The sequence below is a fragment of the Mandrillus leucophaeus genome, unplaced genomic scaffold (assembly GCF_000951045.1).
Source record: "Mandrillus leucophaeus isolate KB7577 unplaced genomic scaffold, Mleu.le_1.0 Scaffold50, whole genome shotgun sequence".
NCBI lineage: Eukaryota > Metazoa > Chordata > Mammalia > Primates > Cercopithecidae > Mandrillus > Mandrillus leucophaeus.
The window spans coordinates 6,839,004-6,859,665 of NW_012105365.1; the positions used below are offsets into that span (position 1 = coordinate 6,839,004).

Sequence of the window (20,662 nt, forward strand, 5' to 3'; positions counted from 1 at the left end):
CTGAACTTTTTCTATGAAATCCAGTGGTTTATAATCAGATTACCAACTTCCTTAATAATCCGACACTTGCCTGTCTCCTGGGTAAAGTCAATCTAGAATAAAAGTGTACTCCAGCCCAGTGTTTACTTAAGTGTCTTTGGATCTAAGAATCATGAAGCCATGGTTAAGAAATTGCATCTAACAATTATGTAAAGATACAGTATCACTTGCAGGAGATAGATTGAAAATAATATGTAATAACAAGAATAAATACTTCAAAAAAGAGAGAGTCACTATTTACTGCTATCTGAAGCATATAAAATAATTAAATTCTAAAGATAATGATGACATAAGGAAATATTTTTAGGCATAAGCTTATGCAAAACAAAAAGAAACAAAAATTTCTTCAAAAATTTGACTTGGTGTAAAAAAAGTCCATGAGAAAAACAGGGATTATTGAAATTGACCAGAAATAATCTGATTCTTAAAGGCTCTAAAACATTGGAAAATAAATGGCAAAAAGTGGTAGGGCATCTGGTCAATAAGAATAGAATAAATAGGTAGAGATGCACGTTTGTGTTCAGTGTTTTGTTCAGTGTAGCTGAGACAGATGACATTGCACACAGTAGTAGCTATATAGTATAAATTATGTGGTAATAACAGATCATGATAGATTTTGTGTTCTATGTATTTCTTGTAGAAAGTAAGGATACCAGGTGTGGTGGTTGGTGCCTGTAGTCCTAGCTACTTGGGAGGCTGAGTAAGGAGGATCTCTTGAGCCTAGGAGTTTGAGGCCAGTCTGGACAACATAGAGAGGTCTCATCTCTAAAAAAATTTAAAAAAAGAAAATTTTAAATATAGACGTCTAATTCACATTCTGTTTATATCCATTTTCTAGGCCTCACTGAGTACCACTTTAGAGGCTTGCATTCTAATTAACCCTAATTCTGATTAGTTCAATGGTTTTATAACTTCGAAAATCTAAAAAGCTACTCCTTCATGCCATGGTTTCTATATTTGTCTTGCCTCCTTTGCTACAACAGATGTCTAGAATTTCTCATAAATCTTTTTCATTTGTGTTCTTACTTTTGAAGACTAATCTACTTGGAAAACAGGTGGCATAAATGATAATATTTCAAAAACCTGAATTGTGTGTTAATGCTTTTAATTTTTATGCCCAATAGACAGAATGTGCAAATTTCATCAGAGTACTTCAGCCATATAACAAAACTCACATATATGTGTGTGGAACTGGAGCATTTCATCCAATATGTGGATATATTGATCTTGGAGTCTACAAGGAGGTAAATAATGAAAAAGCATGAAAAGCATAATTTATTGTAATACGTTGTTACTTAATTCTTATGACATAAAAGAGGCAGATTTGAATATAAAGACTGAAACATATATGGCCAGGCATGGAGGTGCATGCCTGTAATCCCAAAACTCAGGAGGATGAAGTCAGAGGGTCCCTTGAGCCAAGGAATTCAAATCCATCCTAAGCAGCATAGTAAGATCCTGTTTTAAAACAAAACAAAACAAAAAATGAATAGTTTATGAACAATATAGTAACTCATGTTCTTAGCCATTCTATGGACTGTCGTTTTCACCATATACTTGATCTACCTAATAAAAATGTTTTTCTATTAAAAGTGGTTTTTAGCAGGATGATCAAAATTAATAGTGTAAAATGTTAAAAGCATTTGTTTTTTATGGGCTTTATGTATGTCTTTATTTTCTGTTGACTTTCCTTTTTAACTAGATATATATATATAGAATGTTGCTGTTGGTAAAAATTCATTTTCCATAAGATCTTGTAGTGGAATTGTATTATATAAATAATTTCATTTTCCCATCTAATAAAGTTTACCTGTTATGTATAATAGTGGACACTAAGTAAAGAATATTTTAATAATTTTGTTAAAACTTTATAGTCATTGGCACAATGAATTTATTGTTTCAGCTGGACCAAAGTGGCATAATGGAAATAAAGGATGTATTAATTAGGAGTAATGTATTCCAGATATCAATTAGAACTTTAATAAGTGAGAAACATGCATATTTTGGCAATTAAATTATTTACCAATAATTTAGTTTACTGTCCTTGTGTTATGAACTTCATGCCATCCACTTTACATGGATTATTGCTTTGGAATTTCACAACACTCTTAATAAAGCCAGTGTCATTATAATTACCAATTTACAGGTTAGTAAAAATTAAGTCTCAATGGAATAAATAATATGCTAAATCACCCAGCTAATAAATGGTGTTGCAACAAATTGAATCAAGGCAGTGTAACTCTAGAGCAAGCATGAGCAACTGAGCTTTAGGATAAGTGCTCCCAGTTGTTTCTTGGTGATGTGCAATGTCATCCTCATGTTTCTGTAAGTACAGTCATGTGCATCATAACAAAGTTTCCATCAGCAACAGGCTGCATATAATACAGTAGTCCCATGAGATTATATTACCCTATTTCTACTGTATCTTTTCTATGTTTACATATATTTAGATACACAAATGCTTACCATTGTCTTATGGTTGCCTGTAGTATTCAACAGTAACGAGCTGTGCATGTTTGTAATCTAGGAGCCGTAGGCTATACCATATAGCCTAGGTGTGCAGTAGGCTATACTATCTAGGTTTGTGTAAGTGTACTCTGTGATGTTCACACAACGATGACATTGCATAACGATGTACTTCTCAGAACATATCCTGTCTTTAAGTGATGCATGACTGTACTTTTTGTGAGTAACCACACATATTTGCAGGATAATTGGCTGTGTTTTTGAAAGCAAAGTCTGGGCTTATGGAAAAGGTTTCTTTATACTGACTTAACTGATTCACACAGAAATCATACCCACAACTGTGGATGGATAGATTTTGCTCTCTAACCAACTTGTCTAACCAGCCCAGACTCAACTGTTTGAAAATAAAGCAACCCTGACAGTTAAATTTCTGAACCACTAGGAGACTAGGAAACTTGAATCCATCATTCTTTGTTGGTGGTGTAATGCTCTCTTGTCTAGCTCTGACGCAGGGTAATATATAACGTTAGCTTGTAGCATAGGGTGTAATTATGTGATATAGCCCCACAGCTTGAGTGTGTTTTGAGGCCTAAGGATAAAGGCCAAACTCACAATCTGCTGAGGAGGGCAAATAGTGTTCTATAGCTTCTTAAAAGTCACAAATGCTGGCCGGACACAGTAGCTCACACTTTGGGAGGCCGAGGTAGGCAGATCACCAGAGGTCAGGAGTTCGAGACCAGCCTAACCAACATGGTGAAACCCTGTCTCTACTAATAATACAAATGTAGCCAAGCGTGGTGGCACGTGCCTGTAATCCCAGCTACTCTAAAGGCTGAGGCAAGAAAATTGTTTGAACTCAGGAGGCAGAGGTTGCAGTGAGCCAAGATTGTACTACTGCACTCCAGCCTGGGTGACAGAGCAAGACTCTGTCTCCAAAAAAAAAAAAAAAAAAGTCACAAGTGCTGAAAGGGAATTTAGATTTTAGATGGAGCTAATTAGTAGCTAATTAGCAGCTTGGGACTGTCAAGAAGCTCTGGGGCAGTCAAACTTACAAGTTTCATGAATAAGAGAATTATGAGTAAACGGGGGCATTGAACCTTGAGTTTTCAGCTGGTCTGGCATACAGGTAATTGTATGGAAGCCCTGCTTGAAAGTTGTTAACTTTTTAAATGAATCATTAGTCCCAATAAATCATTGTACTTCTAGAGGGAGTTTAGAAGGACCTTCCATTTTCAAATAAATAAGGCTCCTCCTAAGGTGGCTGGGAAGAGGGAACAGCAATACTCCAAAGGAGCAGAAGAAGGTATACTTCAGGGACTGCTATGCAGTGTGGCTGGGGCAATGGGAAGAAACAGGGGAAAGCTAAGATGAATCCCAGATTTCTGACTTTGCCAGTGAGTTGAAGAGTGGTGTTATTTATTGAGGTGAGAGTAGTAGCAAGTTTGAGGGAAATATGGTGAGTTAGTTTTTCACATTCTGCGTTTGAGGCATATTCAGTACGTCATGCCAAGTGGCCAACTGGAGCTGGAATTTAGGATGGAAGTCAGTGCTGCTGTCAACAACTTCTAATAGTAAGTTGAGGACAGATGGCCAGAGTTTGAAATATGGTTCCAGTCGTTTACTAACTCCATTGCTGTATGCATACTCTATAAACTTTCTACGCTTCTGCTTATTCAGTAAAATAATGATAATAGTAACTATTTCACAGAATTATTTTGAGAATAAAAATGAGAAAATGATTGTATACTATTTGGCATAGCACTTGCTTCATTCTAGTCACTTAACATTCATCCATTTCTAGATAACAGAAACACAGAAAGCTAAACAGGTGTGGATATACACAATATGTATATTTTACATATTTCTATAAAATAATATTTGTATCCCACAGTGCTGGGAAACCTTGAAAGTTGTTTAATACTTGGCTTGGTATCGTTTCCTCTGGGACCTCCCCTCTGCTGCTGCAGATCTTATCTTTAAATTGCCATGATATTGACAATAATGTTGCTAGCTGTTGTGATCGTTAAATGTTTTCTTACTATCATTCCTACCTACTTGTATCATCTTTACTTCTCTGCTCATATTTCCATCTGCGTAGCTCAGACAGGTGCTTTTTGCATAATTAATCAAGAATAAGGAACTTCATAGAAGCAATCTTATAAAGTTGAAGTCTCAAAATATAGAGTGCCATTAATTCAGTCAGTTTATTTCAGGAAGCACATGGAATCATACATTTTTTTTTTTATATACTATTTTCTTGTATGTGTCCTTGACTGGCTCAAGGAAACTTGCTTTCTTGCTATCTTCTATTTCCAGTAGATTATAAAGGGAGACCTTGTCCTCAGCTTCCACAAATATCAATATAATGGGCTTCCATGGATCATTTAATCAAATATTGTATTCAAAAACAGAAGTCTATACAATTTTAAGAGTTTATCTAGTACCTTGGATCCACTGTTACATTTTCCCAGGTATTTTTTTTTTTCTTTAATACTTCCTTCTTTCCTCTTTCCCTCAGTTCCTCCCTCCCCCACCTCCCTTCCTTCCTTTTTTTTTCCAGGTTTTTACTGTAATTTTCTGGGGCATCAGGATTCAGTGCACTTTTCTCTTTACAATATCCCATTACAGATTTTTGAGTCAATAAATCTATTTGATCTGTGGAGAATAATGTACCCTTAATGATATTTAAATATGCTTCCGAGTCACCATCTGCAGTTGTTTTCCCCTGGCATATCTCTGACCCCATCCGCAGTTGGGAAGCATGCCCTAAATGTGTTCTCATTAAACTTTTTTTCATAGCTCAGTTCCACTATTACAACTTTTCATTAGTTGGCCTATTCTAACAAAACAAACTTGGATTTGATCATGTTGTGGTCACAGTGAGTCTACAAATTAACTTCAACACATTTTTAAATTTATGTGTTTGAAATTCTGAGACTAGATTAGTTAAGAGGATAAATTTTGGAGACAGTCATTAATTCAACCTCCGCTTTGCCTCTTACGAGCTATGTGAGAGAATAAAGTCAGTAACCCTTTCTATCCTCAATGCGATATTTGCAAGTCTGGAATTATTAAAGTATTACCAGCTACATTATTAGGCTGGTGGTGAGAATTCAATGAGATAAAGGGCATAAAGTTGCTGGCATTAGATTAGTACCTATTTAGGTACCCTTATTATTTGTATTAAAGTGTTTACTTAAAATTATGATCCATAAATTGTTAACCAGGCTATTTAAATTGCTATTAGTATTTAGTTTTTTGTTTTTTGTTTTTTTTTTTTTTAATTAGGCAGTAGTTACTATTGGTCTTGTTCAAAAGAAAAACAAAGATCTGAAGTGTCTCTTTTGCTTTGTTGCTTGTGTTCTAAGAAAGTTGCACTGAATGGTCCCTTTTTATTACATGTGTGCTGTGATATAACCTAATAGATACGTCACCTAGCCAGAATGTCTGAAGTGCAGGATTTCTGTAACTAGTGCATGCACAGAGTGAGTCATCATCCTTTCTGCTGGATGGTAGTGCTGTCATTGTTACGAAACACTCAATCTCATGGGGCCATATTCATTATACATTCATATTTTTTCTTGGAAAGTTCAACTTAAGATGTTATTTATTTTCCCGAATACTAAAAGTCTGCCAATGTCATTCTGTCTGTGGCCACTATTATAAAAATAGATGTTTCAGCCAAAGTAACTATGTGGTTTAATGTGTACAGTGTTTTCATAATAGTGAAATACTACAACAGGATTTTTTTTTTACCCAGATGTATCAACAACTTGAAAATGAACTGTCCGCCTTAGAACACTTTTATGTTACTGTAATTTTAAAAACTGTTACAAGGTTTAAGTCATTTGACATAGTTGAAGATGCTTAGTTATATAAATCATAATCATTATCCTGAAAGTATGATTATTATAGCAAATCTATTTCTTAAAAGATGAAGTTGGTTTTATTAGGCATAATAAGTTAGTCATGAAGCTCAAGAAATGTGTGTTCTTAGTGGTGATTTTGATATTGATAATGGTGCAGACTAAATGTACTGATGAGTACATTACTACTTCCATTTGAAAAACTCACTCAGTATTATCATTGCCACTTTGGGCAAAGGGAGACCAAAACATGGTTATTAAGTCTTGCCAGATATGTTTGCTAAAAAGTTAAGGAGTCCAGCATGATGCACATGCTGTATACTCAATTAATTTTATCAAATTCATGAGTTGGAATTCAGTTTGTATCTCCCACATTCTTACTGTTTGTAATATTTTAAAAAAGCTCACTGATATTAATATTTCTCATAACAGGATGTTATATTCAAACTAGACACACATAATTTGGAGTCTGGCAGACTGAAATGTCCTTTCGATCCTCAGCAGCCTTTTGCTTCAGTAATGACAGGTAAGATCAATGATAGGCAGTTCTTATCCCTAAATGGTTTTCTAAGAGTTATTTGTTGACTGAACCACATTTTCCTATTGAGTTAAAGTAATTGTTGACTAATCTACCATCAGCAATTTGTTTCCATTATTTTAGTGCCAGATTTGTCTGTACTGAGCATCCTTCTCAGTAAAGGAAGGCCACAGCAATCCATGGTGTCTGCACAGTTACTTTTTAAATGAACTTCTGATTGAATTTTTATAATGTAAAAGAACACATAATTATGTGTTCTATATTTTATATTTAGATGTCTGGGGATTTTCTTATGTTGTAATATCTCCCTATCTGACTTAGTATGGAAATTAAATTTAGCAATTCCCTATGTGGGTGAATTAAATCAAATTAATCAAGCTATAGAATACAGATAATAGAATGTTATAACATCTTCTTTTGCAATTTCACTATAACCTGATTTTATCAGTGGAAACATGAAATTTCTGCTAGCATAGCTAGTCTTCTCTCACTTTGTATACATCTTAAATTCTCTTATGAGATAGCTATCTTGTTCAAAGAAGCAGTGCTGTGTGGTCTGAAGTCTGCTCCAAGGAATGTCGGCAAGACTTCTGAATTTCAACCATTATAAGGACTCCTTTTGTCTTGGTTTGGTTCATGACTTTAGTCTCTTTCTATTTAACTTGTCTGTCAAATGTTTGAATAGACGATAAGAGTGAAGCACCATGACATTTTAATTTTCACTTAGTGAAAACTAGTGATTTTGCTTTGAAGTGACAACATGTGTGCATTTGTGTTTTTTGAAAATTATGTGACTAATGATCAGTCATTATTCTCAGAAAATGAGATACATGGTTTGTGATTCTGATTTGTGAAGTGGAGTTGGCATACTCTTAATAAAAAGCAAAACAAAACCATAGATTGGTGGCAGTTGTTACACCCCTTATGAATCTCCAAGTAATTTTAGGTACAAGAAAGAAGTTTGAAAGCCTGGATATTCAGATCTAATTTTTATGTTGAAATACATTTGTCCTAACAAAACATTCAAATACTTGCAATTTTACAGTTTTCAAAGTGACATTTCGCTTCGTTACCAAACTTTTTAATAATGTCTTTGTTGTTATTATTTTATTCTTTTTAAAAAATATGCCCACAATGAAATATTGCCATTTACCTGATACATCGTAGGGAAATACTGTAAGAGGATGGAAGCAGTACCTAATCTACATCTACTTTACATAGCTGGAGTTCTCTCTCTCTCTCTCTCTCTGTGTGTGTGTGTGTGTGTGTGTGTGTGTGTGTGTGTTTCTTTAGAAGTTAGCTATCTCATTCTTGAGGTTGAATTATCCCTGACCGTTCATTGAAATCTTATCTAGATGGATATAAACAGGGGCTATAGAAAGTATCTTCATGCCTTCTTATACAAGGCAGAATTTTAAAGATATATTTCTGAGCAAAAATAAATTTCAGTGACAACACAATGTATTTGTTCTCATATTTAGGCATTCATAAAATCTAAATGCTTTGTAGGAATTAGCCATTTTTTACATTGTTCTATTACATGTAAAGCCAAGTGGTTGACTAACAAGTTTCTTGAAATAGTAAAGGTTTACCTCTCAAAGAGACAACATATTCTCCTGCAGGGACAGCCTTCTTCCTGCCACTCCACCCCACCCCTACCCAACATCCTGACTAACATTAGGGAACATGGATCCTTACTCCCTTCTTCTCCTTCCCTTATGTTTTTCTCACTCCCCTTCCTTCCATCTTCTTCCTCTCTCTAACCTGCCTTTTCTCTTTTCTCTTTGTCCTCCCCTTCTCCTGCCTCCACTTTTCCCCCTCTTCCTCTTACTTCCCTTCTTCCTCCTTCTCACCATCCCTTCTCTCCCCCTCCTTTTCCTTCTCCTTTCTTCTTCGTTCTTCTCTCCTTTCTCTCTCTTCTTCTCCTTGACATTCCCCTTCTCTCTTTTCTTTCTTTCTGTCTCTGGTGAAACAGAACATGCATTTTACACAAATAACAGAACAAAGAAGTTTGGTATGCAGTAATGGCAACATCTTTCCCCTTTCAAGAATTCCTGTTTATCAGAACTATTAGAGACATGATTAGCTACAAAGAATGCAACATGTTATAATTACCAAGAATGACTTCAGTGCTGAAAGCTCCCTTTCAGCAGAGGTTAGGCAAAGAAAATTTGTGGTCATTGAGGTTGTGTCATTTAAGTAAATACTAATTACACAATCCATTCCTCATTACGGCATTTAGCTTTTCATATTTTTTGTGTCTATTCTAAAGAGGAACTCTTAATTATGATATTTATTTGAATTACTTGTGGGGAGAAGAGAAAGAGGAATCGCTTATTATTATTTATTGAAAAGGGAAGCTGATGCATGTGCAATTATTAATTCAGAAGAATTTGCCCTGTTTTATATTCAAGTATTCAGCATCAGCTTACCAAAGTAAATTGAGTTATCCTTTCTTCAACTGAGATAAATTTTCAAAATCTGAATGTGAAATTTATGAAACAATACATTCTGATATTAAACAACAAACATCTTTGGTGTCATGCTGTAAAATTTGTATATGTTAAATAGCATCTACTGCTGTACTCTTAAAAGCTCTGTGTACTTTTTTCTCCCTCTCAGATGAGTACCTCTACTCTGGAACAGCCTCTGATTTCCTTGGCAAAGATACTGCATTCACTCGATCCCTTGGGCCTACTCATGACCACCACTACATCAGAACGGACATTTCAGAGCATTACTGGCTCAATGGTTAGTGATTTTTTGTTGTTCGCTTTTGATTGTCTTGCCTTTGGTTTAAGATAGATAAGAAGTGCATTATTATTCATTCAAATGTATTTTGGAATAATTGATTTAGCTCAACATTATAAAATACATTTGAAATAATTCCTCACTAAGAAAATCTCCAAACCCTTTTGTTTATATAGTAATACATAATATTTATTGAGTGTGTGCTATTCCTCAACACTCTTCTATGCTCTAATTAATATTTTACATATTTACAATGACATCTGGGATGTATGATTATTTTATTCTTTAATACGCATAAACTGTTATACTATAAAAATACTGAAGTATGGAGAAGTAATTTGGTCAAGGTCTTACAACTTGTCAGATGCAGAGTGAGAATTCAAGCAGGCAATCTTACTCTTGCAGTCTTTGTAGAGACCAAGGCATGTACTGTTAGCCCAATGAACTGGGGTTAGATTATAATGGTAACTTCTGTTGCTTAAAAATAATATATATTTGGGTTAAGACACTTCTCTTCAAAATTTTAAGCATATTAATACTGATATATTTTTGTCTGATTACCATTTTATTTAAGAATCATACAATATTTTGAGTTTAATTTTTAAAAAAAAACATAAGAATCTTATAAGTGAATTTATTTAATTAATCCAAGGAACACTACAAGGCATTCAACTCCACCCCACTCCCCACTACCGCCTTACAACAGATCAAATTTTATCATGATTCTCTAACATATGACTTTATTCCATTGCGTGGCAGAATGACTTAACACTATAATTTAAGCAGGCAGGCATTTTTCATTCCCATAATAAATATTGGACCTTAGTGAAGGAGGCCAGGATAGAGATTTCCTAGGGGCTATCTCTTTATCTCTCAGTGCCTTTTAAGCAGTGACAACATAAACAAAAGGAAAAACACTTTGAAAACATTTCTTTAGTCAAAAACTCCAGATCTATTTGTTTATACAACAATGTGTTTCTCATCAGCCAAAAAAGTACCCTTAATAGGTAGTCTTAAAAAGGAAAACAAATATAGAATATCCAGGACTATGTGATTACCCGTTAATTTCTTGACACACATGAAAAGCGAAGCTATCTTTTTGTGCATTGTCAGATATTTGTGGAATTATTTGGTTTGAGAATAAGTTCTTAGATGTCACCTATAGAATAGCTTAGACATCTATTTGAGTAAAAAGATATTTTATGGCTTAAAATGAAGTATAAGATTGTATCTCTGTATTGGGATGGCAAATAGCACGTTTCTCCTCATCTAAAAGACAATAGTATTTTTTCCATTACTGTAACATATTCATTAATAAGTCAGCAGCATTGTCAATACAATAAATGTAGGAAATATGCATTCAACTCTTATTTGCCTAGATATGCTATTTTTAGTACTGTATGAAGAAGATTAGAGATTAGGAAGCCTTTGAATTGGTTTAACAATTTGCTTAATAAATAACTTCTGAGACCCTATTGGGTGCTACTCTACCCTTGTGGCCTGCATAGATAGATAGGGGAGGGTCACTGACCTCACAGATGATGAATGCCTTGCTCAGCCTGAAGCATAAAGCGAGAGTGGCAGACAAGGCTACAAAGCTGTAAATATTATCTTGAAATCATGATGGCTTACTTTTTAATCAAGGAGTCAGAACTTTGTTTTTCTAAAGGTAACTTACAAAAACAATAGCATGTTTTATAATAGCATGAATGGAAGACTGAAGAAGGATGAGGACAGAGAGACAAGAGGCCATTGCATGAAACTAGGGAAATGACAAAGGGACAGCAACAAAGGTAGTGGAAGTGGGGATGGGCATGAGAATATAGTGCAAAGAATATTTGAGAGAGAATACACTGGCTTGTAAATAGAAGAATCCAAGGACACGAGGCAGGACTCAAGAGATTTGGATGCTGGGAAAATTTGCAATTAAAGAAGCCAGTAGAATGGAAGAAATTGAAGGTAGGAGAAAAGACAAATGATAGAGGAAGTCTCAGTTGCCCAAATTCAAGTAAATAATTATGATGCAGAAAAACTGACTTTTATGATTCTAGGAGATTCAAGGCAGACTGCTTAGCAGTTAAAAGTCAGGGTGATCATATGACCTACTTTGCCCAGGACATTTTCAGTTTGCTTCTGTTCTTTTACTCTTAAAAGTATCCCAGTTTAGACCAAAATTATAGCTTTGTTTCCGTGGAATTTATTTATTTGTGCTTAATTCCTGAATGGTGACTTTGATCAAACTTTAATGTCCATTCAAATTATTTGTCTGTAAATATGGAATCTATTAACAACAGAATCTATTCACAGGGTGTTATAAGGATTAAATTAAATCATATTGGGAAGTCTATTAGAAGACAATTTTAAGAGCTGAATTAATGTCAATGTCATCGTGATCATTATTATTCCTGAAGGCAGCAGTGGGAGGTAGAAGTGGGGCTAAAACCTGAATTCCGTGTGATTCTCTACCATCTCTTTAGCATTTTGTATTATTGACCGTCTTTTCATTCTCTCCCTCTACACCTCATAATTCTGTGAGCTCATCCATGCGAATAGTTTCCACTGTTTCCTGTGTTCCAGTGTTTCCTAAAATTGTATTTCCAACCTTTTCCTGTAACTAAGTGGCCTTAAAAATAATTTATTTGGATGACTTCCATTTTCATTCTAGATTAAAAGAAAAAAGATTATTGTTTTATATAAAAATCAAGATATGTAAGCCTTAGTTTTGACTGTGCTGTTAAATTGTTTTAAGGTTTTTACAAGTGGTTTAATGACCCTTTGTTTTAATTGGATCTAACGTCTAAAATCTTGTGAATGTTATAGATCTTGCTTCTTCTTTCAAATCTGTCCTTCAATATCCATTTCCTAATTTTTATCTATTTTAACTTTCTTAACTTCATCCACCCAGTTACCTTGGAGCTATTTTGATTCCTTCCTCTTCTTCCTCTCCTTTATCTAATCTATTGCTAAGAGCTTTTACTTCCTTGAAAATATCTGCTGACTTTGTTATTTACTATTTTCCTATAGGGCTTCATTACTTCATCTCTGCTTTATTACCACCATTTTATTGTTTACTAACAGCTCTCCCCATTTCTCTTTTCCCATTCAAATTTATTTTATATAATATCCATGCTAGTCCTATCTTTGGCACTTTTAAAGTGCTATTTTATTTGACTGTTATAATCCTGAGATAATTACTATTTGCACTGTTTTACATTTGGTGATATATTAGATGTCAGATAATAGTTCATAGTTAAACAGCTAGTAGAGGTGAGATTGAAGCTCGAATATGTGTATCTAGCCCCCGACATTGTATCATTTCCGTTGTATGATACAGTTCATCAGCTCAAAATCCGCTCTTTTGATGGCATATCCCCAGCTCTTTGCAGCCTCACTACAAACTGGGCCATATGTACATGCCATGTAGGGCAACAGCAAACCAAGGATGTGGGTCTGGTAGCAGGAATTAGGACAGATAGAGAAAATGGAGTTCAGCAAGCAATGAGGGAGACCTACGCAGTCTGGCTGGAGCCAGGGAAAGCAGGGAAAGTGCAAGCAGCCAGTCAGATGTTTGCTGAGGGAAAGGCAGGCCAGAGCTAGAAGACCACAATGCTTCAGGAGACTCAGTCATTCAGGAGTTCCCCAGTCCACAGAAACTAGGGCAGAGTAAGGGGAGAAATTATAGAAATGATGATATTCTTATAATGAAGAGGGATCTGATGGACTTAGACAAAATATTGGCTTGCTAAGAGGATGTTTCTGTCCTTTATGAGAAATGGCCATTTTCCAGATACAGTCAGCCTAAGGTCCAAAGTCAATGGGGTCATCTGTCTGGAGTCAGGAGTGGGAGGGGAGAGAATACAGATGAACTGCCACAACTGAATATTTAACTGTTAAGATGCAGTTTCTAAAGAATTATCATTTTTAATATGATGCTACATGAATCTTTTATAAATCCATTTTTATCACTGAAGCACTTAGGGAGTTTAAAATTCTTGATACATGTGTGCATGCCATATTGTGTTCTGTGCCCCACTTGGCATTAACCAGAGTGAGATCAGCTAACCACTTAACAGTATAAGGATCCTTCTCAGAATTATTCTAGGACTGTTTAATCCAGTTTCAAGATTTAAGAAGTAGGAATCCTGATTCCTTCCTTAAGATACTAATCCATCTAGCAAATACCTTACGAGGAGGATACAAAATGGCAAAGATGAAATTTTTTCATCTTTGAGGCAGTTTTCATTTGAAGTTGTAAAAAGTTTTTTTTACAGTACTTTTATGGGCATTTCTAAATGAAGACTGATGGTTCCACACTTTGATTTATCAACTTAATCTTAAAACATATAGGAAACAGGAGTATAGATGCAAACTAGGGTGTTTACTCAAATGCAGTTGAGCTTTTGTTACAATTTTAGGATAAAACTAAGAAGTGTGACCACTTGGAAGATGAAAGCGAGCAATAATGCCTCAGATGCAAGCAGATGTTTTTGTTTTCTTTCTTGGAATAGATGAGAACTTTTGTTTTAAAGTTTCATTTTTAACATATGGAGACAGTTTTCATTTGAAGTTTCTCTTGGGGTGATCTGTTGTCTGTAAACTCTCCTTCCACATGAAAGGAGAACATTAAAAAATAGTAATAGGAAAATGAGACTATAAGAAGTAGTAAAAGGAAGTTAGGAACTTACTGTCTGTTCAGTAATGCTAGTGTGCTCATCTGGGTGAAAAGAGGTTTATAGGGAGAAAGGGAAGTAGTGTGTGCTGCAGGCCACATGAGTTTATGCCATTTTCTTTTGGCAGTGCCTCTTCGTGTCATGCTAGAAGTTCATCTGAAAATGCATGATTTCAAACTGCATTCCTTTTGGGGCATGTACTTAAATGCCAAATGGAGAAAATGAGCTATAATAAAGCCCAGGTGCCTAATGGTATAATTTTAAATTGTTGAATTCATCAAGTATGCACTGATTAAATGATACCTCTTTTTATCCAAATTTGGCAACAAATCAGGAAGAGCTTCTGTCATAAAATACTAACATCAGAGTTCTAAGACTGGACCTCAACAGAATCTACAAGAAAGGAATTCTGTTCTTGCAACTTGTATTTATTTTTAACTCTCAAGTATGCTTCCTGTTTAAATCACAGAATAAAGCACTATTTGATACTAACTCTTTTTCTTATAATTAAATTTCTTTATACAATAAACATTTAGCTTTAACACCTCCAGTATTCCCCTCTAAAACATTTTTTACAGTGCTGGCAAGAGAACCAATATTTAAAAGAGAGTTCAATAAAATCAATAATGACTGAATAAACAAATAAGACTATCTATGGTATACATTAGTTGAAAGGTAAAATCAATATCGCTTGGAAAATTATCCATGCTCTTTCCTTCTCCCACTTCATTGATGTCATACTGAAATTTCTGAAACATAGACTGGTGTCATAGTCTACCTATTGGCCATTTCAAATAGCCATACCTGTCAACACTGGATGATTTTTTTCATATCCTAAATGGATTGTCCTATACATTTCTACAATATGACAATGAATTGCCATATTTATTTATACTACTTTTACACATCTTTTATCTTTCTATTCTATTTTATTATTCTGCTCTTTTTCTTTTAATTGAACTGTGAAAATAAGTGAACAGAAATCAGTTCATGGAACCTCTTCTCCCATTTGAGTGACTGAGGAAAGCTTTATAAGCGACTCTCTCCTTCATATTGGTATCCCTTTTAACTGTTATGTTTTCCTGTTTCAAATCACTGAGTTCTAATTTTTTTTTTTCTCTCTCTAGAGAGGAGATTCTATACACTTTGTACCTTTATGTTATTTTTTAAATTATAAATTCAATTCAATCATTTTGTAGGTTTGACAGGACACTAAAATTTCAAGGGCCATCATGCTGCATGTGTAATTTCTATATTAATTATATGTAAGTACCATGATAAATTCTACTAATGTTAATACCAATTTTAATCCCACATATTTGTGAAGATAAGGAAAGACAATCATTTCCTATAATTTCTGCATAGTTTCAGTTTTATATATTTTTCCCATTTATATTACTTAAGAATTTATTATTAAGTCACCATACCGCCCTGTCCATCCATACAACTGTATTACTGACCTTGAGTTAATGAGTCTAAATGTATCTTTTTCCCATTCCATGTATACATAGGGTTTTATTTATTTTTGTATTTGTATATGTTTGAAATACACATGGCAGTCCAGCTAGATAATTCCATCCAGTTTGGCAGCACTGGATTTAAACATCTGTAAAATCAAAAAGTTCTGTAGATTCTTATTCATCCCTGGTCTGTGTTTGTGGGAACCCACAGTTGGTTGTTTTTATCTGTTCATTGTTGTAATATCATTTCAAGTCAATGGGAAAATCATGGCTAGGCATTCTCCTTAACCATGCCTTGACCATTTGTCAATATTTCCTTAATCCAGATTATACTTGGTTTGATATAGGGTGTCAGTTGTTATTAATTCTTGTATTAATTCAATAGTTTTCTTTTGTTGCACTAAGTTCCTTGAATATAATAATTAAATACATTATTTCTCTGTTTTCTTAAATTTCAGAAACCCGAATCTCACATTTATAGAACAATTTGATCCCACAAAGAGTTCCTTTTTTTTTTTCTTTTGAGACAGTCTCACTCTGTCATCCAGGCTGGAGTGTAGTCGTACGATCTCGGCTCACTGCAAGCTCCACCTCCCAGGTTCACGCCATTCTCCTGCCTCAGCCTCCTGAGTAGCTGGGACTACAGGTACCCACCACCAGACCTGGCTAATTTTTCGTATTTTCAGTAGAGACGGGGTTTCACCGTGTTAGCCAGGATGGTCTCGATCTCCTGACCTGGTGATCTGCCGGCCTCGGCCTCCCAAAGTGCTGGGATTACAGGTGTGAGCCACACCAAGAGTTGCTTTTTAAAAGAAAACATATTTAAATAAAAAATCTGAAGTCCCGGTTTGAGATTTAAAAAAAAAAAAAGATTTTTACTTTGCTCAGTGATTAAAACCAAGTGTTTGTGATTTACTAATAATTTGAAAGAAGGCCGGGGCGGGGGTGGGGCGAGACGTTGAATGGAATTGTTAATGGACCTTGACAATTTGAGATTAGTTAGAAAAAAAATAAATACTTTATGTGATTTTCTAAAGTTTTATTTTTATATGTTTTTGAAAAACCATACCAAAGTGAGGTTATCAAGAATATAAAAAGTCCATTGAAGTTCTAAATTACCAACAAAACAAACAAAACAAAACAGGAAAATAATATAGAATAAGGAGAAGAAAGTTCATGAATGTATTTCCCTCCTCTGTTTTCCTTTCAAAGCTTTGCATTAAAGCAAAGAAGAGATTGGATGGGAGACACACGGCCAACCCAGAGAGGCTGAGACTTTTTGTTGTTGTTGTTGTTGTTTTGTTTTGTTTTGTTTGAGACGTAGTCTCTCTCTCTGTCGCCCAGGCTGGAGTGACCTGGTGTGATCTCGGCTCCCTGCAACCTGTGCTTTCCGGGTTCAAGGGATTCTCGTGCCTTAGCCTCCCAAGTAGCTGGGATTACAGATGTGCACAACCATGCCCAGCTAATTTTTGTATTTTTAGTAGACAGGGTTTCACCATATTGGCCAGGCTGGTCTCAAACTACTGACCTCAAGTGATCCACCCACCTCAGCCTCCCCAAAGTGCTGGGATTATAAGCATGAGCCACCACACCCAACCCCAACATTAACTTTTGTCTATTGAAAAAGGCTACTGTGAAGCTTTCTTTATTGGGATATTGGCCAATTACTGTGCATTTGCAGGAGAGTGATTTTCATAACACATGGGGCACACAGCAATCAGAGCTCTAGGCAAAACTCTAGAAAAGGCAATATTGATCTTTTTCACCCCCCGCCAATTTATTTTTCTTTTAAACCTTTTTGGCTTCTCTTCTCTTCTGCTTCTACTTCTTAAAAAATCAGTGCTCTGTGCTTCTTTCCAGGTGCCACACATTTCCTACTTAAAGTCTTTCCTTCATTTCTCAATAACCATACTGTCTGTCTTCTTTGCTTTAATCCAATTATTTCTGAACTAATAACGTCCTATTACACATCTGTTACCTGGTTAATTCACAGTTATTTAAAACCAAGACTTAAAATGCCCAATAACTCTTAAACAAGGATTTAGAAACCCAAATAGATTTGTCACTGATACAGTGAAAAGAGGTTTATCATATTGCAAACATTTTTACACTGTACATATATTATGGCCATCTTTCCAGGTCAGTACATACAGATCTAGTAAATTTTTAATAATGACATATTGTTTTTACAAGTACATGGATGTACTAAATTTTCTATTAACCCCTCTGTATTGTCATCATAATGATAATGCTTATCAGCCACATAACTATCTTAATAATAAATCACATTTATTAAACACTTATTGTAAAATCAGCCTTTGTCTGATGCTAAATGCTATACATATATATATATGCTGTATATATATATATGCTATATACATTTCAGTATAACATCAATGAGGTGGGAGGAGGAAAAAGCATGGATATTTTTTGAAGTGCTATTTATTTTACCTTTTAACTAATATATACCATAAATAGCCTTATTCTGTTTATTCAGTCATTGCTGATTTTATAGAACTCTGGTAAACATTGGCTTTTGTATTGTAAAAAATCGTTTTCGGGGGAATACTGGAGGTGTTAAAGCTAAATGTTTGTTGTATAAAGCTATATATATAAATGCTATATATTTATTTATATATAGATATAAATAATATATATATTATATATAAATGCTATATAAAAATGCTATATATATGCTATGTTAAATGCTATATATAAATGCTATATATAGCATATATACACATATAAAAAGGAATTTAATGCTTATATAGATGCTTTGTGTATATAAATGCTATATACACACACATATAAATTCACTTGGTAATAATACAAATTATCTTATTAGGTAGATGACATTGGTAGTCTTATATTACATATGAGTAAATTGAGTCATTGAAAAGATAAATAATGTGTCAAAAGTCACCACTCCAGTAAGTGGCAGAGAAAAGATATACACTCAGAAAGTTTATCTAGAGCCTATACTGCTATATTGAACTTGAACCAAACACTATTGGTTGTTTCCATTTTTATACCCCTAGGGCAATTACACAAAATTCATCAAAGTATTCATACATCACAATATGTCAAAATCAGTGCTAGTTATTTACTATTTCCTAAGCCTTTTATGAAAGACATGGTGGTTACTTGAGCTTCCCACAGTCGCAGCTGCTGCATGTGTTACCCCAGCCTGGACTTGCTTCTGACTTCACCTCCTCCTTCCTTTGCCCTCCACCTTCCAGCTCAGGGATCGCTTCCCTCAGGGCTGTGTTCTCTGAGTAGAATGTGGTAGATGGTGGATCATAAAAGTAAATACCCTTCTGGGGTACAGAAAAAGTTAAGAGAGGATTAACCTGAACTAATCATTCAATGTGTCCCCTGGCACCTAGCTAACCCTGGCTCCAGACTGAACCCCTAACACTGACCACAGACTGGGCCCTCTAATCTTGGCCACCATATGATTGTTATTTGTGGCCGGACACTAAGTAAGAAGATTTCTTAGGGTGTGTTTTTGTTATTGTATTTTGGGTTCTGGGGTACATGTGAAGAACATGCAGGTTTGTTGCATAGGTATATACGTGCCGTGGTGGTTTGCTGCACTCATCAACCTATCATCTATATTGGGTATTTCTCGTGATGCTATCCCTCCCCTAGTCCCCCACCCCTAGATGGGCCCTGGTGTGTAATGTTCCCCTCCCTGTGTCCGTGTGTTCTCGTTGTTCGGCTCCCACCTGTGGGTGGGAGAGTGCGGTGTTTGGTTTTCTGTTCTTGTGTTGGTTTGCTGAGAGTAATGGTTTCCAGCTTCATTCATGTCCCTGCAAAGGACATGGAACAGCCTTTCATGCTAAAAGCTCTCAATAAACTAGGTATTGATGAAATGTATCTCAAAATAATAAGAGCTATTTATGACAAACCCACAGCCAATATCATACTGAATGGGCAAAAACCGGAAGCATTCTCTTTGAAAACCAGCATAAGACAAGGATGCCCTCTTTCACCACTCCTATTCAACATAGTATTGGAAGTTCTGGCCACGGCAATCAGCAAAAGATAGAAATAAAGGGTATTCAATTAGGAAAAGAAGATTTAAAAAACAAAAGTTATTGCCTCAGAGAAATCTTATCATGCCCCACCAATAGAGACATAATCCAAAGGACACATCCTATCTAACTGATTATAAACTCAACAGTATATACTTTTACCAACTGTAATTTATAATCCATCAGTAAAAGATAGGAGGATGAGAGGCAGAGAGGGGCAGCAACAGAATCTCTTATGTAGGTGAACACATAAATTGAAATAAACAGAGCCTACTCCACCTGGACCTCAGAACCTCATGGTCAACAATATCAACGTGCTTTTTATTATGTTTGCTAACATAACCCTGCCTCTACTCATGATGAGAAAAGAGGAACTGAGCCATGATGCCAGAATATTCATGAAACTAAATATTTATAAGCAGAACAGACAATAAATGTTTGAGAACAGTAACCTTACAAGCACTCAAATATGAAATATGCAACCTCTGCCCTTTGTTGTAGCTTTCAGTTGTGAAGAATAGTTTTAAAAATAAAACTTAGTCTCCTAATGAAAAAAAGAAAAAGAAAGACATGGTGGTTAAAAACTTCATTATATAGAAAGAGAATATAAAATCATAGTATCTCCGTATCTGAAAAGATCTACAAGTAATTTAATCTAGTCATGTTCTCACCTGTTCTCTGGAATTCCTGGAGAACTTGTTCAGTACCTCTATGCTGATACATATTTATACATTGTGTCATGTTCATTTATATACAACATCTCATTTTCCACATCCTGCCCATAGTTCATTTTTTAAAAATCCTAGTGCTAATTGCTTTTACATGGAAATATCAC

General features: G+C 35.0%; 1 protein-coding gene across 1 annotated transcript in view; it reads left to right on the forward strand.

Moving 5' to 3' along the window:
- SEMA3D (sema domain, immunoglobulin domain (Ig), short basic domain, secreted, (semaphorin) 3D) overlaps positions 1 to 20,662 on the forward strand; it is a 130,423-nt gene that overhangs the window by 47,568 nt on the left and 62,193 nt on the right. Inside the window, exons 4-6 of the mRNA XM_011996061.1 lie at positions 1,164 to 1,283; positions 6,804 to 6,897; positions 9,532 to 9,660. Of these exons, the coding sequence (XP_011851451.1) occupies positions 1,164 to 1,283; positions 6,804 to 6,897; positions 9,532 to 9,660 (343 nt within the window). The remainder of the gene's footprint in view (positions 1 to 1,163; positions 1,284 to 6,803; positions 6,898 to 9,531; positions 9,661 to 20,662) is intronic.